The following is a 23,127-nucleotide window of genomic DNA, read 5'->3' on the forward strand; positions in this document are numbered from 1 at the left end:
GGTTCTCACAGGTCCCTTAGTTGTGAGGGTCTTAATTTCAAGATTACTGTGGATCTAGGGAGAGGAGAATGGGAATTGGGCAAGTTAAAAAAATACCACAAAGCTCACACTTCTTATTAGGATACAGCTGGTTTTCTTGAATAAACATGCCTTGGGGCTGGCCAGGTAACTCACTTGGTGAGAAGTTGGTGCTGACAACAGGTACTGGCCACCAGCCAAAACAAACAAAAAACCATGCCTGGACTGTAACTAGTCCTTGGTTAATTTCTAAAGTTCTGAAAAAGCTGGTTTTGCCCATTTTTGCCAGTGTCCTCATTGCTTTTATGGAGGGGTATATTTTTGGAGGTCGTTACTCCATCCCAGAAGTATTTCTCTCCTGCTTGGTCTATACAATAGAAGAAACCCAGGCCGGACCGTGGCTCACTCAGGAGAGTGTAGTGCTGATAACACCAAGGCCCCGGGTTCGGATCCCAGAGAGGAATGGCTGGTTAGCTCACTGGGTGAGCGTGGTGCTGACAACACCAAGTTAAGGGTTAAGATCCCCTACCGGTCATCTTTAAAAAAAAAGAAGAAAAGAAACCCTAGGTCTGATAGTCAGAATCCTGACTTGAGATGCCACAGTGGAGAATCACAGCCTCTCACTAGTTTCCAGACCTAAGTCAATCACTAACCCAGAGCCCCTTGATTGAATCACTGACCCAGAGCCCCTTACTTCCCTTATGTAAGGACCTCGCACCACTGCGACAAGTACTCATCATAAATCTTCCTTTAACCCCTCCACAAAGGAACCTTTGGCCATTTACTAGGGCATCTGTGCACTGGGGAAAGGGAACTATCCAGACCTTTTAGGGATTACTAGACATGGGCTCTAAATTGATGCTTATTCCAGGTGACCAAAAATGCCACTTGTGGTCCACCAATCAAAGTAGGGCTTACAGGAGCTGGCCAGTTAGCTTAGTTCGTTAGAGCATGGTGCTAACATGCATGGTCCAGTGTTTGATCCCTGTACTGGCCAGCCTCCAAAAACAAACAAACAAAAAAATGAAGTGGGGGCTTACTGGTCAGGTGATAGAGTCTTGACTCCAGGCCAACTCAGTGGGCATAGTTGGCCCATAGACCCTTCTTGTGATTATTTCCTCAATAATGAAATATTAAAATAGATATACTTGGTAACTAGCAAAGTCACCAACGAGAGACCCAAAGATACTGGAAGAAATCATATGACGTATTAAAAGTATGAGGGGAAGGAAATTGTGCCATTAAATGTAAATATGAAGGACTGATCCAGAAGACCTAACATGCAAATAACAGGAGTCCAAAAAGAAGAGAAAAGTAACAGATGGAGGAAGAAATTTGAGTCTGAGTAAAAGGATTCACAGTAATAAAGATAAACATCTAACAGACAAAGATGCAACAAAAAAAGAAAACTACAGGCCAATATCTGATGAACATAGATGCAAAAGTCCTCAACAAAATATTAGCAATCAGAATACAGTAACACATCAGAAAGATTATATATCATGGTCAAGTGGGATTCATCCCAGGGATGCAGGGATGGTTCAACTATACAAAGAACGTAAGTCAATAAATGTGATACACCACATCAATAGAAACAAGGAAAAAAACCATATGATTATCTCAACAGAAAGAGAAAAAGCATTTGACAAAATTCAACATCACTTCATGAAAAGATTCTCAGAAAAATAGGTATAGAAGGAAAGTATCTCAACACGATAAAAGCCATATATGACATACCCACTGCCAATATCATCCTGAATGGAGAAAAGCTTTCAGATTTTCCCTTAAGAACAGGAACAAGACAAGGATACCCACTCTCATCACTCCTTTTTAACATAGCATTGGAAGTACTAGCCAGAACAATCAGGCAACAGAAAGAAATAAAGGGCATCCAGATTGGAAAAGACAAAGTCAGACTGTCCCTGTTTGCAGATAACATGATCCTATATATAGAAAAACCTAAAGACTCTACCAAAAAACAGAGCTGATAAACGATTTTAGTAACACTGTAGGATACAAAGTCAACACGCAAAAATCAGTAGCATTTTAATACTCCAACAACAAACTAGCAGAAAAAGAAATCAAGAAAGCTAGTCCATTTACAATAGTCATCACAAAAAAAAAAACAAAACAAAAACACCTAGGAATAAGTTTAACCAAGGAGGTGAAAGATCTCAATGAGAACTACAAATCACTACCAAAAGAAATTAAAGAGGACACAAAAAGATGGAAAGATATTCCATGCTCTTGGACTGAAAGAATTAACTGATTAATTTATGTGAAAATGTCCATACTATCCAAAGTGATCTACAGATTGAATGAAATCCTCATCAAAATGCCAGTGACATTCTTCACAGAAATAGAAAAAAACAATCCTAACATTCATATGGAACAACAAAAGACCCCGAATAGCAAAAGCAATCCTGAGCAAAAAAAATAAAGCTGGAGGTATTACACTACCTGACCTCAGATTATACTACAAAGCTATAGTAACCAAAACAGCATGGTACTGGCATAAAAACAGAGACTCAGAGCAGTGGAACAGAATAGAACCCAGAAATCAACCCATATACTTACAGCCAACTGACATTTGATAATGGCAACAGGAGCATACACTGGGGAGAGGACTGCCTCTTCAAGGAGTGGTACTGGGAAAACTGGACATCCATGTGTAGAAGAATGAAACTAGACCTGTACTTTTTGCCATGTACCAAAATCAACTCAAAATGGATTAAAGACTTACATATAAGACACAAAACTATAAAACTACTAAAAGAAAACATAGGGGAAACACTTCAGAAAGTAGGACTGGGCAAAGACTTTATGAACAAGACCCCAAAAGCACAGGCAACAAAAGGAAAATTAAACCAATGGGATTATATCAAACTTAAAAGCTTCTGCACAGCAAACGAAAGGGTTAACAGAGCAAAAAGACAGCCTACAGAGTGGGAGAAAATATTCACAAACTATGCACCTGACAAGGGATTAATATCCAGAATATACAAAGAACTCAAACAACTTAACAATAAAAAAACAAATAATCCGATTAAAAAATAGGCAAAGGAGTTGAATAGGCATTTCTCAAAGGAAGATATACAAATGGCCAACAGACACATGAAAAAATGCTCAACATCACTCAGCATCAGGGAAATGCAAATCAAAACCACATTGAGATATCATCTCACACCAGTTAGACTGGCCATTATCAAAAAGACAGAGAATAACAAATGCTGGCGAGTATGTGGAGAAAGGGGAACCCTCCTACACTGTTGGTGGGACTGTAAATTGGTGTAGCCATTACAGAAACAGTATGGAGGTTCCTCAAACGACTACAGATAGAACTGCCATACGATCCAGCAGTCCCACTGCTGGGTATATACCCAAAGGAATGGAAATCATTATGTTGAAGGTATACCTGTACTTCCATGTTTATTGCAGCTCTATTTACAATAACTAAGAGTTGGAACCAACCTAAATGTCCATCAACGGACGACTGGACAAGAAAAATGTGGTATATATACACAATGGAATGCTACTGTGCCATAAAAAAGAATGAAATTCTGCCATTCACTGCAAGATGAACTTAGAGAAAATTATATTGAGTGAAATAAGCCAGGTACAAAAAGAGAAATACCACATGTCCTCACTCATAAGTGGGAGATGACAAAAGAAATAAAACAAAGATACAGCAATCACAAAAATTCCCTAAACTTTCAAAAGGAGAGAACAGAACTGAGGACACCAGATGTGGGAAAGGGGGAGGGGGAGGAGGGTTAGGGAGAAATCAGTAAAGGGCCACAAAAAATGTTTACATTGTGTAATGATAAAATAAAATAATTTAAAAAACACATCTAGATATATCCTGATGAAACTCCTGAATTCCAGATATAGAAAAAACAATTTACAAGCTTCCAGACAGAAAGACCAGGTTACTTACAAAGGAATGAGGATCAGACTAGTTTAATACCACCCATCTGTAATACTCTAAGCTATGAGACAGTAGAATACAGACTGCTAAGAGAAAAGGAATGTAACCCCAGAATCAAAATCAGCCATCATGTCATCAGGCTGAAGACAGGACAACCAGGGCAAAAGAAATATTTTTGCTAGCAAACAAGCTTCAGTGCATCTATCATCTGCATGCCCTATCTGAGGAAAGTCCTCAAGAAAGTTCTCTCAATAGTGATTGAGAGCTCAGGATAATGACAGAGGAAGAGGTGAGGTAGTGCGGTGAGCAGTGACTATTGCAGTAAATATAGTTCATCTTAAACGGTGGAAGACAGACTGGGAATTTGTGCTTTAAGTGCTAAGTAGAGATTATTTTGCAGAAGTGATTGGTGAAAATCCTAATAGACTAGGGCAAAAAATAGTAAGCTATCTCAGTAAAACTCCAGGAATGGGGAAAGCAGGAAGATAAAAGCATTCTAAAAGTATCATCTTTCAGGGAGTTGTAAAGAAGTGGGGAGGTAAAACATTTTGGTGAAGGATCAGGATTATTACCATGTATTGATACAACAACTGTATGTATGATTGTTAGGAAAGAAGATAAACACTAGCAGGTTAATGAAAAAAGGAATGAACAAAAACTTGACCAAGCCCATAAAATTAAAGAAAAGAAAAAAAAGCATAGAGGAAAACATTAATGAAAAACAAATAGTAAATATAAAATACAGTGGAAAGAAAAAAGTATATTGGTTATCACAATAAATATGAACAGGCTGAATTAACCTATTGTAAGCCAGAGCTTGTTAGACTAAATTACTTTTAAAATCTAGCTATATGAAATTTATGGAAAAAACACACAAAACAAAGTGACAAAAAATGTTTAAAATAAATAGATGGACAAAAAGAATTCCAAGCAAATGCAAACAAAAAACATGATTGAGGGGAGGGAGTATCACTGAGATTCTGACGATGTTTATTTCTTGGTTTGGGTGGTAGTTATAAGGGTATTTTGTTTTATAATATTAAACTATTTTCTATGAACGTTTATGCATGTGGGTATTTCATAACTGTGATAGGCAGAATAATGGCCCTCACTCTAATGTCCTAAGATGACCACACCCTAGCCCTGGGAACCTGTGAATATGTTTCTTGACAAAGGGACCTTGTAGGTGCGATTAATTTAAGGACCTTGAGATGGGGAGATTATTCCGGATCATTCAAGTGGGCCCCATGGGTGTTTAAAATCAGAGAATCTTTTCTGGTTGTGATGAGAGAGAGATGTGATTGTGGAAGAGTGGTCAGAGAGATGCAACATTACTGGCTCTGAAGACGGAGGAAGAGGCCATGAGCCAAGGAATGGGGACAGCGTCCAGAAGCTGGAAAAGGCAGTGAAACAGATTTTCCCCTAGAGCCTCCAGAAAGGAGCATAGCTCTGATGGCAGCTTGATTTTTGCCCAGTTGGTCCCATGTTGGACTTCTGATCTACAGAATTGTAAGAGAATAAGTCTGTGTTGTTTTAAGCCACTAAATTTGTGGTAATTTATTACAACAATAGGAAACTAATACAACAGCAAAAAAAAAAAAAAAAAAAAAATTTAAATTTGCCTTCCTGCTATGACCTCTGCTTTCTGCTTCACCTCCCTTCTCTTCTCAGCTTCCCTATCTCAGTTTTTAAACTAACCTTCAGTTTTCTCATTGGCCATGGCTTTGTGAGTTGACAGTCATGGGGAGAGACCAGCAGAAGGGCACTGAGCTTGAAGGTAAGGGAGCAGAGTTGTAGCTTCAGCTTTGCACCTACTTGCTTTGTTACTCTGAGCCTATTGCTTTCCCTCTCTGAGCCTATAATCTTAATTATTATTATTTTTTTTGTCTTTTTTCGTGTCCGGCAACGGATCGCAACCCTCAGTGTCGCGCCCGCACCGGACCGGGACCGGCAACGGGATAGCTTCCCTATCTCAGTTTTTAAACTAACCTTCAGTTTTCTCATTGGCCATGGCTTTGTGAGTTGACAGTCATGGGGAGAGACCAGCAGAAGGGCACTGAGCTTGAAGGTAAGGGAGCAGAGTTGTAGCTTCAGCTTTGCACCTACTTGCTTTGTGACTCTGAGCCTATTGCTTTCCCTCTCTGAGCCTATAATCTTAATTATTATTTTTTTTTTGTCTTTTTTCGTGTCCGGCAACGGATCGCAACCCTCAGTGTCGCGCCCGCACCGGACCGGGACCGGCAACGGGATCGCAACCCTTGGTGCTGCGCCCGCACCTCGCTCAGCCAGTGAGTGGGAACCGGTCTGTATGTGGGATCCGAACCCTCGGCAGGAGCGCTGCCGCGCTCCCAAGCGGCGCACTGTAGCAGTGTGCCACCGGGCCAGCCCTAATTGACAATTATAAATTGAATAAAGCATTTAGCTAGGTACTGTGCACTGGTATAATACTTCCCCAATCACAAATTCTACTTACATAAAATGTTTAAATACATGGATTTACTTCTTTCTGTTCAACTTTTAGGAAACTGTAAGAATTTCAGATCCAGTAGATATAAATCTCAAGTCATTCCTTGTCATGACCTAGGGACTTAAAGCTATAAAATTAAAAAGGCAACAAACATTCCACAGAATATTCCTCTTAGAGGGTAAGTTACTTGTCTCAAAATTACCTGTTGAAAGAATGAATCCTAGAACATTTCAAGAAAATAAGGAAGGGTACGTTGAATACTTATGAATAGAGTAAGTAGTTTTAACTTTATTGTCTACTCAATGACTTTTAATAAAAGGGAAAGCATTTATAGGATTTTTCATAAGCTTATATATTGCTCTCTATTTAGCTGATGAGTATTTATCTGAGGTGGAGCCTCACAGATACCTGACACATTGGTCTTACCCTTTAAACCCATGGAAGTCACAGTGACCCTGGCATGTCATTGTTCCTTAGAAGCATCATATGTATTCCCTTGCACATACCCCCTGATGTGACCTTTCTTGGTCCACATTGTTTCAACTCACGTTTTCTGAGTCTGTCTTTCAAACTTTGCAAGAAACTGGATTCAGTCAGCCAGGTAGGTATGATCCAATTAGGCAATATTTCCAGGCCCAAACACCTCAAACACCAGGCCAGCCTATAGGAGTCCACTGGCATCTGGGCAGGACATTTGTTTGAGGGTACCTGGTGAATGACAGCATGATCAGCATCCCTTGGTCTTGCTAACTACATGCTGTGTGACAATCAGATCTGCCCCTTACCTTTCTAAACGTTCAGGCCCAGCTGAGAATCACTGCTATGGAAAGTTGGGTTCAGATACCAATCCCAAGGCCAGTTGGGGATTTGAGGGGAAGAAGGTGGGGTATCGTGACATTTGGTCCCTTCAGTCAGAAGGGCCTGCAGATGTGGCTGCCACTTGAATCAGGAGGACACTTCTCTCTAGTACAAAGTATTGACTTCCTTACTTGGGATTTATTTCATTATTGGAGTTTTGAAGTACATAATCATTTAAATTGGAAAAAGAGTACTGTCCAAGTAGAGGCATACTTGGAGGGCAGGGAACTGATTTTTGTTTTATTATAAAAGCCATATATGTACATTGTAGTAAGTTACAAAATACAAATAAGCAAAAATAAGAGTAACACTTATTCCTACCACTAAAGATTCCTACTGCTAACACCTTGAATTGGTCTTTTCTGTCTTTTCTAAGAGCTCAGTATGGGCCTAGCATAGAATAGAACCTCCATGACTGTTGAAGAAATGAACAGAAATGACTCCCCTCTAAAAATCTAGAGAAGTAGAGTATGCAGCAGATAAAGGCATGACCTCTACAGTTTGTGTGTGTGTGTATACATATATACATACCTCACTTATGTATACATGCATCACTTAGCCCAGGGCCTGGCACACTAGGAAGACCCAGGAAATGGAAGCCATTGTTACCATCATGTTTGTGCTCTCCAGACAGGCTCAGGGATCCTCATCTCCTCTCCCACATACTCTAAGCCCCTCAGGCCAGTTGCTGCCTAGGCAGAAAATGGTTGCTCACAGCAGGCCTGATGACTCCCCCCAAAAGGAGAAAGACTGCTTTTTTTCCTTTCTTTGTAAGAATACCCTCTTTACAGTAGTCCTTGAGTTTCACTTTGAAATTACAAGGGAAAAAAAAAAGCCTGATTTTATTAGAAAGTTGGAAAAAAGCTTTTGCAGATAAGGAAATGGAGCCAGAGAAAGAGACTTGCTTGGGTACCACAGCCAGTCATCACCCCTCTCACTTACATAGCTCTCAGCTCTGGAAAATCACTAAGGCATTAACAGAGTAGTGGACTCAGGGTTGGGTGTCTGGGTTCTAATCCTTGTAGCTCCATTCACTAACTGTGTGCTCCTAGGCAAGCCACTTCACTGTCCTAATCCTCAGTTTACTTGTAAAGCGGGGATAATAGCTCCTTGCTGGACTGTAGCAAGGAACAGAGAAACTGCAGATGTACCTAGCCCAGTGCTGACACGCAGCAGTAACTCAGATTGGCAGTTCTGGGTCAGGGAAACAGTCATTAATTAACTCATCACCAAAGAGGCAGGAACTGGGGAGGGAGAAAGGTGTCCTGAATGGGAGATCCAGGTCTCAGGGTGCTCAGACTCCTCTCTGGAAAGGGGAAGCCTAAATTCTCCTTCCCAGGCAGCTACAGCCTGCCTCAGTAGGGTACCAATATATAGGGAACACTAAAATACTGCTGTAATGATGGAGGAAACTAGGGCTGGCCGGTTAGCTCAGTTGGTTAGAATACCATGTTATAACAGCACAGTCAAAGGTTCAGATCCCCATACCAGCCAGCCACTACCAAAAAAAAAAAAAAAAAATGGAGGAAACTGTCTTCATCTAAACTCTGAGAACACACACTCTGAAGTCAGACTATGTGGATTCAAATCTGTGTCTACTATTACTAACATTGGACAAGTGACCTAACTTTTCTGTGCCTCAGTTTTCTCATCTGTAAAATGGGAATAATGTACTTACCCCAGGGAGTTGTTAAAATGATTTTGTGAGATTATGCATGTAGTGCTCTTAGACTATTACTTAGCTCAAATTTAGCTATTTTGTTTTACGTGGTCCAGAATTATGCATATAATTGCTTGGGTTAGGGTTGAGATTCTCACCCAAGATGAGTAAGAACAGGTGTACCCTCACTGCTTCTAAGGAGGACAGGTGTGGGTAACTTCAAGTTTGGGTCCAAGTTGAGATAATTGCTTGGGTTAGGGTTGAGATTCTCACCCAAGATGAGTAAGAACAGATGTACCCTCACTGCTTCTAAGGAGGACAGGTGTGGGTAACTTCAAGTTTGGGTCCAAGTTGAATTGCACAACCAGGAGAGAAGAGGACTGAGTTAAATAAGAGTTGAACAACATATGGCAGGATTTGGTTGTTTTGTCTGTCTTCTATATGCTACGTTTTTGAAAAAAAACTTTATTGTTATTTTTATCCACAACAGGTATGAAATATTTTTGAAAATTTTGTTTTAAAAATTAAGCTTTTTGGGCCGGCCCGTGGCTCACTCGGGAGAGTGTGGTGCTGATAACAAGGCCACGGGTTCGGATCCCATATAGGGATGGCCGGTTAGCTCACTGGCTGAGCGTGGTGCTGACAACACCAAGTCAAGGGTTAAGATCCCCTTACTGGTCATCTTTAAAAAAAAAAAAATTAAGCTTTTTGGAAAAGGGAACTAGCTTTATTGGAAATGGGTTCTGAGTTCAATGGGCTGTTTGAGCCCGCAGTGAAATAAGATGTGAAATCGGGTGTCAGGAAGTAGGCAGAGGGTCTTGGTGATGGTGATGGCAAGGGACAGAAAAGTCCCTGGACTGGTAAGGGGAGAAAGGGAGTCCTAGTGCATGCCCCATGGCTGAGCTCCAGGAAACTGGCCAGTCCTGAGAACAGGTGGCTGCCTGATAGTTTAGGAAGCATAGCACCCCATGAAGAGGAGTCCTGGCCAGCCCAGAGATTCTGGTGCCCACATGCGGTATATGGCAGAAGCCAAGGACTTTAAGGGACCATTGTGGGCTTGGACAGTGATGCCAACAGCAACCACAATGAACTACAGATTCCATTCTACCCACCACCAAAACACACACAAACACACACACAAACCCTGGTTATCCAGGCAACACCACCTGAATTGTGCATCCTTTAGAGAGGAAGAGAGCCCCAGTGGTGACTGAGATAGATTTCTGTTTAGAGGCATAAATTGTTTTATAGAAATATTTAAATATTTATTTAAACGGGTACCCAAAACAATTTAGCCAGCCTGGCATCCTCATGTTTTGGTCTAGTGGCTGGAGTTCTCTCTCAAGCCTGCTAGTCCATTTCTCCACCCCAGTCTTACTTCCAGACTTGGTAAACAGGTGGTCTTTGTAATCAGACAGACCTTAGATTAAGTCTAGATTCTGTCTAGCTTTGTGACCTTGGACAAGTTGCTGTGCTTCTCTGAACCTGTTTCTTCATCAGTAAAATGATGTACTTCCTCACAGGAGTTGATAGGAAAATGAAATTAAATAATAAGGTTATTTCAAATTATGTCCTGGAGAACCTTAAATCAGACAATCTAGTGTTTTCCAAATTTCATTCACATCCCATTTACTATTTACTTAACCTTACTTAACCTTGTCCTTTGTATATATCAACTCACTTTTTTATGGAAATAAATTTTATCAGAAATGAAATTTTAATCCCTACCATAAATGGAAATGCCTATCACTTACCCTGGAGTGGTCACACATAAAATCAAAACAGTGCTATTCCATTCTAGCTGGTCAATGCTCTGACCTCAAGGCCTGGATTTTGTTAAAATCTCAGTCACAAAAAGGTCACATATAGCCTTATATTAAATGTCTCAAAATAGGCAAATCTATAGAGACAGAAAGTAGATTAGTGGTAGTCTAGGGATGGTGGAGGAGGAAGAGACGGGAGTGACTGCTAACGGGTATGGTTGGTTTTTTTTAATGTTCTAAAAGTGACTCTGGTGATGTTGCAAAACACTTGGAACTACTGGATTGTACACTTTCACTAGTGTGTGAATTATATCTCAATAAATTTATATCATTGTTTTAAATATATGGAGATATGTGGAGGTGTTAATTCTTCCAATTCTTCCTCCTGGAGATAATTAAAAGTATTCAAAGACATCTGAACCAGGACCACTATTTACCTTAGCCAGGTCTGTGAACCAATGATAAGAACCTTGCCTCTTTGTGAAAGAATTAATAAGCACTCAGTGTTGGCTTTATTCCAAAAAACCAGATATCCCAATCAAGTAAGACAACTTGGGTTTATATCTTTCCCTACTGAGCCACTGACCTGCACCACGAATCTGGAGAAATGACCCTGAGCTTCAGTTTTCGTATCCCTAAAACGTGGACAACAGCTCCTGCCTCACAAGGTTGGACTGAGACTGAGAGGAGATAATTTGTGTAGCACTCCTGTGGCTACTGTCAGATACGTCCTTGGACTCCCGGAGCAGCAGCGCTAGAAATCAAGGATGAGGCTTTGAGCTGCGTCTCTGCCGACTAGATAAGCGGATGGGAAGCAAAGAAACTTCCCCTTCTGGGTCTCAGCTTCCTTGACCGTTTAATGGGGATTATACAAGATGCAAGTGAGTTAAAGAAACCGACTGTCCTCAGCTCGCTCCAGGACCCTCACGCCTCTACATGGCGGGAGAAACCAAGGCCCAGAAGGGGCCAAAATGCTGCCCACGGTCAAAACTACAAGTGCAGACCTCGGAGGAGAGCCACGTGGGCAGGGCCTGGCCTAGAGGCCGGGTGCCCGCCGCGGCGCAGGTAGAGGCCGAGCGACGCGGTCCTCCCCCAGCGGACGAGGACTGGCCGGCAGCGGGAGGCTCTCTAGCGTGCCCCGCCCCCGCCGGAAGTCCGCTCGGCCCTTCTAGCGCGCGCCAGGTCGCGTCGGTGGCTTTAACCCTTCCTGGGCCGCGCCGCTCTCGCCTCGCTGGCTGCTGCCGAAACACCTGCCCTCTTTTGTCTACTCGAAGCTTCGCAAGAGGCCGTGAGGGAGGCGGGCCTGTGGGTCCCACTCTACAGACCAGGAGGCCGAACACACAGCGCTGAAGTAGACCCCGCGCGCCCCACGACTGGCTGTTTTTCTTTAGTCCAACGGCATCTCTCTGGCTCCCTCACAGGGTATTAAAACATAGGCATTAAAACCCCAACCAGGGTCATCGCAGATTACAACAGAGTTTCACTTTCTTTTCTTTGGCACTTCATCTCCTAAATTTCCTAGAGTGCATGTAATACCGGTGAAAATATTTATTTTACAAAAATTTGGTTTAAGGGCTAGCCGGTTAGTCCAGCTGGTTAGAGCACGGTATTGTAGCACCAAGCTCGAGGGTTCCGAAACTCATACCAGCCAACCGCCAAAAAAAAAATTTGGTTTACACACAGATTCTCAGGCCATGCTCTGCACTTGGTTCATGCTGTTCCTCATGCAGTGCAAAGATGGATGACCCCAAAGGTGAGGAAAAGATTAATGGCTCCATTTTTCAGATGAGGCAACTAAGGGGAAATGACTTGCCCAAAATCACCGTTAGTACAATCAGTTTGAATCTGGAATTTCTCCATTCCTCTCCTGCATCCTGACCCTTCACTACACCAGATCTGCCTGACTGGAAGAACAGAGGAGGGGACAGACAAGAAAGCCATTATAAACTGAAAACCAACAGACAGATTTAAGAAGATGGAAAGTAAGTTTTTGTGTCCTGCCCTTGTGCCAGCCCTGGGGGGCGGGGGGGTCCCCAGGGTCACCAATCAGAAATGCCCCTGCCTTCACAGCCATGCAGAGAGACCCAGTGAACGGACGTGCGGATTCCAAGTATGCATTCTGGAACTGGGGAAAGAACCACAGGATGAGTTTGGGGATCCACTGGGCCCGCTGTGAGGTGGACCTGAGCTAAAACACCCAACCTCAGTGACATTTTGTGTCTTCAGGAGAACAGATTGGGATACTATAGCAGAAATGTAACCAGAAAAGGAGTAGGATTTTGCCAGTGGAAAAAGGGAACTGTGTTTGCTTTTGTTCTTTCATTCATTTATCATTGAGTATCTCCTGTTTACCAGGCACTATATTAGGCCCAAGGAGAACAGAGATGAATGAGACAAATGTGGCATAACTCTAGCAGGGGAAGTGAGATGTCAAATGAAAGAGGAAGTATGGTGACTAACCAGGGATCTCACCTAGTTTGAAGGTCGGGGAACCTTCCTGGAGGAGGTGAGATGGAACCCACAGCCTGAGAGATAAGTATTGGCTAGAAAGAGAGAGGAAGAGAGGAGGGCGGAGTAGAAGAGCATCCCAGGCAGAGGCAAGAGCAAATCTCAGGCAGTGGGAAACGGCCTGGCCAGCTGCCTGTGTTAGAAGTTATGTGTATTAGATAGTAGAGAGGTTGGTGGAGAGGAGCAAGAGGGGTGGGAAGGGGCTACATTGATTAGGGCCTTGTCTGCCACGATAAAGGGCTTGGGGAGAGAACTCCATGGACAATGGCAGGAGTGCAAGAGCAACATGAGGCCCATGTGGCTGAAGAGCAGAAGTGAAATATTATAGAAAAGCAAGAAGGCTGCGAAGCTCACCCATTAGCCTGTAGGCCATGCCAGTGAACATAAAGGAGAAGAGTGAGACAGTAGGGATGGTGGTGACTAGAGAGCATGGGGTCCATCTCCAGGGTAGCTAGTTTTGGGCGCCCCCTCATGATCACTCTGGGAGGCAAACTCAATGTCTCAGAACTTCTGCTTTCAAGGGTAGCTGGGAGTGCAGATTTTTATATGAAATCGCTTGACTTGAAATGTTGGCAACATATTTAATGTTTTCTAAGCCAAGGAAATTACATCCATAAGCCAGTGGTTCCTAAATTTTGCAGTACATTAGCATCACCTTGGGAGCTTTTAAAAATCCTAATGCCAGACTGGCTGGTTAGCTCAGTTGGTTAGAGAGTAGTGTTACAACACCAAGGCCAATGGTTCAGATACCAATACTGGCCAGCCGCCAAAAAAAGAAAAAAAAAAAATCCCAATGCCCAAGTCACACACTATATCAATTAAAAATGTCTAGGATGGAAGCCAGGCATCAGAATTTTTAAAAGATTCTCCATGTGGTTCCAGTGTGTAGCAGTTTGAGAACCACTGCCATAGGCTCAGTATGTTCTTTGGGTTGCCATGGGGAGCCATGGGAGGTTTTAGAGCAGGGGAGTAGTAGTCCAGTTTGAAGTTTAAGGAAAATCAGTCATTAGGAGGAAGGGAGTGTAGTCTTGAGAGAGAATGTGTCTGGAGCCCCAGAGGCAGTGGTGGGATCTTGCTATGGTGACCAGCCATCCAGTTTGCCTAGGATTGAGCGGTGTCTTAGGACATGGAACTTGCAGTTCTAAAACCAGGTAAGTCCTGGGTAAGCTGGGATGCTTGGTCATTCTAGATCCTATCCCTGATATAGTTCTGTCTTCCCAGAAATCTGGGGAGATTGATGCCACAGACTCCCCATTCTAGAAAGTTCCTGGAAAAAGGCTGTCTCTCTGGGTGTGTTCACCCAGGTCTCTGAGCCCTGGGCTTGACAAGCTTGGGCAGGGACCGAGAGGTTGGGAGAGACCTATCTGTGTTGGACCTATCTGTCTCCACCTGGCAGGGATCCTGGTGAAACCTAAGTCTGGGGCATACAATTTAGCAATAAAAAATAACGAACTATTTATCCATGCAACAATATGGATGACTCTCAAGGATATTAGGTCTGAGTAAAAGAAAACAGATGCAAAGGAATACATACTGTGTAATTCCATTTATATAAAGTTCTAGAATAGATTAACCTAATCTGTGGTTTAAAAACAAAATCAGAACAGGGGTTGCTTCTGGGGAGTTAGGGCTGGGGAATTTTCTGGGGTGACAGTGATGTTCTGTATTTGATAAGGGTTTGCCATATGCAGATGGATGCATTTGTTAAAATTCAATGAATGGTACAGTTAACACTTGTGCATTTCACTATATGGATATTTTATCTCAAAAAGAGAAAAAAACCCTGTAAGTAAATACTGGACTCTGGTTAACAATGTGCATGCTTAAGGGTTTAGAGGGATGTGTACTATTGTCCACAACTTATTATTTTTTTTTTTTAAAGATGACCGGTAAGGGGACCTTAACCCTTGGCTTGGTGTTGTCAGCACCACACTCAGCCAGTGAGCAAACTGGCCATCCCTATATAGGATCAGAACCCATGGCCTTGGTGTTATCAGCACCGCACTCTCCCGAGTGAGCCACAGGCCCGGCCCTTGTCCACAACTTATTTTGAAATGTATCAAGAAAATAAGACGGATGGATGTGGATATGTGATAAACAAATACAGCAGAATGCTGTAGGACCTAGGTGGAGGCATATGTGTATTACCTATACAATTCTTTCAACTATTGCATTCTTCCAATTCATTTAAAATCTTTTTCGTATGTTTAAAAACCTTTTAGAATAAAACATTAGGGGAAAAAGCCCTAAATCATGTCACTCTTCTGCTCAGATCCCCTCAATAGATCTTCATTGTACCCAGACTAAAGGCCAAAGTCCTGACTATGGCCTCCAAGCAGGATGGCCATACATACTGGGTGTACCACCTTTCACCTGTTATCTGGGCATGATTATTAATACCTCTTCTTTTGTTCTCTAAAGTGTCCCAGTTTGAATGGCAGAGTATGCGCTTGCCCTGCCTGTGGGCCCACCTGACCTTCACTCCCTTCCCACCGTTCCCTGGCTCCCTGCTCCCTCCAGCCACACCCATCTGCTGCACTGGCTGTTCCCTCTGCCTGGAATGCTCTTCCCCCAGATATTCACATGGCTCGCTCTCTCACCTTCTTCAAGCTTTTCCTCAAATGTCTCCTCAGTGAGGCCAGCCCTGACCTCCCTATTGAAAATTGCAACATGCTCTCTCCTCATCTCCCTTACTCGGGCTTATTTTTCCAAAATACTTATAACTTCTTACATATAACATCATTGACTGAAGGTAAGCTCTGTGAGGGCAGGGATTTTTTTCTATTTTGTTTGTGCCGTATCCCCAGGGTCTAGAACAGTGCCCAGCAAACAGTAAGTGGACAACAAATACACGTCACTATGAATACAGGAATTCCTCTGCCCTCATGATGATGAAGACTGAAGGGGACACAGACATTCCATGAAATGGCACAGGAGAGGCAGGGGGCATGAAGGAAAGGAGAGAAGACACCACCGGAAGCTAAGGTTGAGCAACAAGAAGGCCTCAGCCAGGCGATGAGGGGACAAGAAGGGCACTCCTGGCAGAGCAAACAGTGAGAGCCAAGCCGGGGAGTTGAGAAGGAACACAAGCACTTGGGGTGACTATGCGCAGTGGGTGGGGGGAGCCGTGGGGGGAGTGGCAGAGGCACACCATCAGCAGGCAATAAGGAGAACTGGAGGGGTGTAACCAGGGGCAGCATCAGGGACGGATTTGGGTTTCTGCAAGACTGCCCAGCTGCTGGGTGGGGCATGCAGTGGAGGTGGGCAAGAGAAGAAGGGAGCCTCACAGGGAGGCTGCTAAAATAATTTTGGTGGCACCTTGTAAACCAGTGTGGTGCTGAAGAAAAGAGCAGACTGGAGAATTACTTAGGACAGAGGCTTAGGATATGGTGACTCATGGAAGTTGATGCTGATTCCTGGGTGTTCCCATCTTGGCCAACTCCTGGGATTGTGGGGCCATTTATGGGCACAGAAGATGATGGGATTGGGTCAGGGAGAAGATGAGGTTGAGGGTCTGTGGTACATCCCCATGGAGATGCTGCACAGCCACTTGGCACTGAGTCTGGAGGTACGGGCAGAATGTGGAGGCAGAGAATTAGAAGCCACATATTCAAAACATAGGTAGGACCCGGCAGGGAGAGTGTTTACTGAGAGGAGTTAGGCCAGGGCAAGAGACATTTAAGGGATCAGAAAGAGGAGAGAGAGACCAAGGATGGACGGGGCACAGAAGGGAGGAGAATGTCAGGGTGGGGCACTGGAGGCCAGGGCCCAAGAGCCACGGGTGGAAAAATTTCCAAAAAGAGAGTGTAGACATTGGGAGGGTGGGGAGGGCACTGCAAGGTGATGAACTGGGGGCCTGGCTGTGGAATAGAAGGTTTTTAAATGAGGTCAGAAAGTGAGCCACAGAGGGGGGGAGGGGCAGGCCTGGGCTTGGGGATAGTTGCTTGTGGCCTGTGACCAAGAGAGGGACAGGAATGGGGGAAGACTCAAACTTTAGCCTCTCAAGGCTTCTCAGAAATGGACACCCCATTCAGGGCCAGGATTCTCCTCCCCACCCCACTGACAGGCAAGTCTCTGGCCTCTATCCCCCACACCCTAAGTATCCTCATCTATAAAATGGGGTAGTGGGGGGGAAATTGCCATTTATTGAGCACTTATTATGTGCCAAGGCAAGGGCTCTCTCTCCATACATTGCCTCATTTAATCCTCACAATAGTCCCACCAGGCTGAAGTTACTATTATCCCCATTTTACAGAAGAGAAAACTGGCACAGAAGAGTTAAGTCACTTGCTCAAGGTCACACAGCAAATGAATGCAGATACTGAGATTCAAACCCGGAACCTGAATTCTGGACCTTAACACTGTATCACTAACCCGTACAAGGCACTTTACAGTGTACAAAACACACTCATCACTTCATGGGGTGGTTGAGGGGAGTAATGAGATGACCCACACATCCAGAACATAGCTGAGATCACCACATGTGGTGGGCTGAATAATGTCTCCAAAGATGTCCACATCCTAATCCCCAGAACCTGTGAATCTGTTACTTTACATGGCAAATGGGAATTTGCAGATGTGATTAAGAATCTTGAGATGGGAAGATACTCCTGGATTATTTATGTGGCCCAATGTAATCACAAGGGTCCTTATAAGATGGAGGGAGGAGAGTTGGAGAAGGAGACGTGACAGAAGCAGAAAGAGAGAGATTGGAAGATGCTACGCTGCTGGATTTGAAGGTGGAAGGAGGGGCCACAAGCCAAAAGATGCAGGTTGCCTCTAGAAGCTGGAAAATGCAAGGAGACAGATTTCCCTACAGCCTCTAGAAGGAACCAGCCCTGCTAACACCTGGACTTCAGATCAATGAGACTAATTTTGGAATTCTGACCTCTGGAACTGTAAGATAATAAATTTATGTGGCTCTAAGCCACTAAGTTTGTGGTAATTTATTATGGCAGTAATAGGAAACAAATCTGTCACTGCACACCTGGCTCCCCTGGCCAGCCCTGGCTCCACTATTACTGCCACAGCTGCTGTCAGGAAACACCCTTACATGTTTTTGTGGTGGTTGTTCTTTTTTATTTGTTACCCTTGTATTTTTTAATGGTTCTTTAAAGTTCCAATTTGGTCCTCTCTGAACCTGTCTTTTCCTTTGTTAAAAATAAAAATAGGACTAGTACACCTGACCCTGCCTCTCTTACAGGCACAGAATGAGGAGATCTTATATTATTTGAGGATTCCCACAAACCACTGGGGCAGGTGAGGCCTAGTTATTGTCCCCATTGCTCAGATAAACTAAGGCTCAGAGAGTAGAAACAGCTTGCCTAGAGCCATACAGATAGTGAGTAACACTGCCAGGACTTCAACCAGGGCTTCTGACTTTAGATCTACCACACTGAGGTTCATGTCTCAGAGCCCAGCTCACATGCAACCAACTCAGAGAAGCCTTCCTGGATAACCTCAGCCCATTCATTTATTTGTGAAGCAGTTGCTATGACTGCTCTGTTCCTAGGGTTGTCCTAGGCATGGCTGGGGACCCAGTTCTGTCTTCAGGAGCCCACAACCTAGTGGAACAAGACACGCATACAAACCAATAATCTAAACAGCCTGATAAATGCTGAACAAAGGAAAGGAAGTTCAAGGGGTTGTAGGAGCTCAAAAAGGGGAAAACTGACTACTGAGCCTGAGTCAGGGAAAGCTTCTTGGAGGAGGTGGTGATTGAATTGGGGACCAGAAAGACTCAACCAAAAGTCTGGGCCAGGGTTGCCAGGTGGAGGAACGGCTGGGCAAAGGCAGGAAGCCACGATGCTGTAGTTTCTTGGGGGACAGCAAAGGGGTTGGGTCATCCCAGGCCCCTAAGTTCCTCTGGGCCTCTGTGTTCCTGTGTATGAAATGGGAATCATGGGCCCAGCTGCCCAGAGCTTTGTTAATTGTTCAGGCAAGGGCTGAGCAAGAATAAGAGGGGTCCTGGGATTCCCAAAGGAGGAAGGTGAAGGTCAGGGAAGGTCAAAGGTAAGGGGGATAGCACAGGGTGGGTATGTTGGAGGGCAGAGTCCTGGCTCAAGCCCCCACCACACATCTGACTCATGGCTTGACTTTAGGAAGGTCCTCTCAAAACCTCAGTGACCCCATCTGAGAAATGGAGCATGAGACAAAACTGTCTCCAAAGACCCTCCCCAGCCCTGACGGGGAAATGACATGACACAAAATTACAAAAGGGTCTTTATTTGTAAAAAGCCAAAGGAGCCCCTGGGGCAACAGGACAGGCAGGCCGGCTTCTCAGGGATCGGGGGCATTTGGGCAGATGCGCTTGAGTGGGGGGGCGCCCTCCGAGTCCTCTGTGTCACCCTGGGCTGCCTCAGGGACAGGTGGCACTGGCTCAAAGACGGGGTAAGCTTCGGGGGCCTGGAGAGGAAGGGCGGACAGGCATGAGCTCCACCCAAACCCAGGAGTACAGCCTCCTAGCCTTTGCCTTCTCCAAAGCCTCCACTCCACTCCCGTCCCGGACCCAGGAGTTTAGCCCAGGGCCAGGTGCCCAAGATGCAGATTTAGTAGGGCACCGAAAACAACAGCAGCAGCAACACTGTTTGAGGGAAAGAATCTGATACAGATATTTCTGAAAAATGCACCAAGGTAGCCCTTGTGAGAAAAGTGAGAAGTTTATGAGGAACTTTCTTAAGCTAATTTTACAGCTTAGGATATAGTTTTTTAAAGGCATGGAGGAGCACCATGATCTTCTCAGACTTTTAATGGTCTTAAATTAGCGCTGACCAGCTCTCAGGACTTTATGTCTAAAACACCCTTTCTTTTTCAGTCCCAAGAACCCAGCCTCAAAGGCTTTAGCTGCATCTCCCGCCTGTACCTCAGGATGCAGCCTCCAAGCCTTCAGCTGCCCCGGAGTTCCCATTCCCTCCAAAACCCTAACCCAGCCTTCTGGCCTCTCTCACCTCAGCCTCCAGCAATTCTGGAACAGGCTCCTCCTTGGTCAGCATTGGGGGTTCATCAGTGCCGCCTGTAGTTATGCCCCCAGGATCTGGAATGTCAAGTGAACAGATATGCTCTGAACAGCCACTCTGTGCCAGTGGCATGGAGAATGGGGGAGACAAATGAGCGCCAATCACATAAGCCAGAGGTCAGTGGCAGCAGTGAGGAGGGAGGCGGGAGTCCGGCTGCAATCCAGGAGGCAGATGGAGGAAGGAGCACTTATGTGGGCTGTTGAAGGGTGAGTAGGGTTTTACAGGGTAGACAAACGGAGGCAGAACACATTTTAGGCAGAGGGAACACATGCTTAGCACAGATTCTGTGGTTGGACTGCCTGGGTTCAAATCCTGACTTTGGGCAAGCTGCTTAATTTCTCTGGGCCTCGGTTTACCCATATGTAAAATGGAGATAATGATAGTAATTGCCACATGAGGCTGTTGGGAAGATTAAATGAGATAATACAGGTAAAGCCCTTAGCGTCTGGTGTACAGTAAGTGCTCAATAAATGCTAGTTATCATTTTTATATTAACAGACGTATACAAGTGCTGGCATGATCTAGACTAAGCCCATAGGCCCAAGTCATGGTGTTCTTGGCAGAGAACAATGAGGTCAGCAGGGAACAGTTCATGAAGTCCCCGACTGCCAAGCTGAGGAGTCAAAGGCCATTGGGAGCCATTGAGGATTTTAAGCAGGAAAATGACCCCATCAAACTTGCACTTTAGAAAAAGTTGTTCTGGCATCTGTGTGGAGGTGACTGGAGGAGACCAGTGAGGAGGCTAGAGCCGCGTGCAGGCGAGAGATGGGAAGGCCAGATCCAGGCCAGGGCCTAGGGGGGCAGGGGAAGGGAAACACATTTGGGAGGAGGTACTGACCAGACAGGGACAGACTGTATGGAAGAAAGAAGAGCTGAGGAGGCCTCATGCCCAGGATGCTGGCTCACTGGCTGTGTGAGCTTGGGTGACTTAACTTCTCTGGGTCCCACTTTCCTCATCATAAGATGAGGATCATAGAGATCACAACAGGATCATAACCCTCATAAGGCTGTAGTGAGGATTAAATGAGAAAAAAATGTAACGTGCTTAGAATGTGCCTCGCACACAGTAAGAGCTCAATAAATATTAGCTGTTATCCGTATTATTCCTAATTACTCCTACGATTATCACTATTATTTACTCACTCAACAAATATTTATTGAGCACTTATTATGTGTTCCATGGTATTCTGAGGATACAGTAGTGAACAAGATCCATATCGGCCCAACATTCAGGAAGCTGATATGAGATGAGAGTGCGGAGAAAAACAATAAACTAGTAAAAAATTAAATTTACATGGAAATCTCAGATGGTGATGCATTATCTACAGATCCTAAGAAGCCAGAGGAATGAGATAGCAGCTGGAGGCAGTTTTTGCAGGAAAAGGCCCCCTGAGGAGGCAGCACATAGGGGGAGCAAGAAGAGAGATAAGCTGCTGGGTTCAGCTTTGGAGAAGACAGGACTCAGAGGAGAGGGCTCCTGGGAGGCACATGGTCCTACCTCTCTCTTGGCCCAGCCGTGGGGGCTGAGCCTCCTCGGGGACCCCTTCTGGGGGTCCAGCAGGTGACACAGGGCGGCTGGGCTGGGGAGTGCCCCCAGGGCTGGGCTCAGTGCCCTTTTGCAGGGAGCCTTCCGAATGGAAACTCTGGTTGCTGTTCTCATCTGTAGAAGCAAAAGTGGAGAGGGTTGGCCTGAGGCCCCCCAGTACTTCCATCCCCCAACCCCCCAAATTCCAAGATCCCTACGTACCATTGAGATCCAGCAGGATGAGAGGACCACCCCCTCGGGGACTGGTGCCCCTGCCCCGCCGATCCCGGCCACGGGATCTCTCTGCCCCTCCACCTGCACGCCGTCGCTCCTGGGGGTCAGAGAGATAAGGATCAGGGCCAGCTTTCTAATTAGCTCTTGCAAAGCCCCCACTGAACAAATAAGGACACTGAGGCACAAAGAAGCAAGAGGCCCTGCCTGAGGTGACAGAGGTTGTGCACTGGTGGGTCTGGAGAAGGAAAAGGAAAGAGAGGAGTTGCTAATAATCATAAACATCTGTCCGGGCTGCTGCATTTGAGGTCTCAGAGTGGGGACTGGAGGTAGAGACCAGGGTGGGGAGGGGCTTGCCTGAGGTTGCATGGATGCAGGGCCTTGGGGGCAGGGTCTTGCTCACCTCCTCCTGGGGGTCCACCACTGGCACCCACTTGAAGATACGAAGGGAAGTGTCGCCCACAGTCACCCAGCGCTTCTCCCTGTGGGAGGGGGGGGTTGGGTCAGAGAGGCCTGAGGAGAGAACCCCCCCAGAAGCTGGGCACATCTGGGGGTACCTGCAGAGGTGCGAGAGGTATACGAGGATAGGGACAGTTTTGCTAATGGGTAATAGTTAGAGAAAGAAAGCCCTGAAAACCTTCTCTAGAAAGGGTATGACTTGGGGCCATGGCTCTGAAGAGCCCTGGGGCAGGCATAGGGGGCACGGCTGTCGGCCTGGCTAGGGACCAAAGCAATGAAGATCCCCGGGCACACTTGCAGGAGTGTCAAAAGGTTTGGGGGGCGGGGCACAAATGGGGGCTCCCGCTCTGGGAGGGCACGGCTGGGGAACACGCTTTGTAGACCCCAGGAGTGACCACGGGAAAGGGGACAGAGCCCGGTCGATCCGGAGCACAGCTGGTGGGCGGGGGCACACCTAACATCTGGGGGCCATAGCTGGAGAGGGCAGGGTAGACGCATTTGGTGATGGTGGTCCCGTCCACCATGTCCCGTCCCTGGCCCCGGGACAGCGCTCACCATCTCCGGACCTTCTCGATGGTCGCCATCACCTTTTTGATGTCATCCTTGGCCCGGCTCCGGGTCTCAGCCCGTACGGTCCGGCCGGCCATGCTGGCGGGGCTGGGGCCGGGGCCGAGCCCGCGGGCGGGGGGCCCGC

The 23,127-nt window shown here is 45.5% G+C and overlaps 1 protein-coding gene across 2 annotated transcripts in view; it reads right to left on the reverse strand.

The window, feature by feature from the left end:
- Positions 1-23,118, reverse strand: part of BCL7C (B-cell CLL/lymphoma 7C) — a 36,205-nt gene extending 13,087 nt beyond the window's left edge. Inside the window, exons 1-6 of one of the 2 annotated variants that reach the window (XM_008594125.1) lie at positions 22,989-23,118; positions 22,378-22,456; positions 21,966-22,074; positions 21,717-21,878; positions 20,150-20,235; positions 19,412-19,607 (exon numbers count right to left, since the gene is read on the reverse strand). In XM_008594125.1, coding sequence (XP_008592347.1) covers positions 19,482-19,607; positions 20,150-20,235; positions 21,717-21,878; positions 21,966-22,074; positions 22,378-22,456; positions 22,989-23,080 — 654 coding nt within the window. In that variant the 5' untranslated portion in view covers positions 23,081-23,118 and the 3' untranslated portion in view covers positions 19,412-19,481. Of the gene's footprint in view, positions 1-19,411; positions 19,608-20,149; positions 20,236-21,716; positions 21,879-21,965; positions 22,075-22,377; positions 22,457-22,988 lie in introns of those variants that run through there. The other variant, XM_008594120.1, reaches the window with a different exon arrangement.
- Positions 23,119-23,127: the final 9 nt, after the last annotated feature.

This window comes from Galeopterus variegatus, unplaced genomic scaffold (genome assembly GCF_000696425.1).
Source record: "Galeopterus variegatus unplaced genomic scaffold, G_variegatus-3.0.2 Scaffold162, whole genome shotgun sequence".
Lineage (NCBI taxonomy): Eukaryota > Metazoa > Chordata > Mammalia > Dermoptera > Cynocephalidae > Galeopterus > Galeopterus variegatus.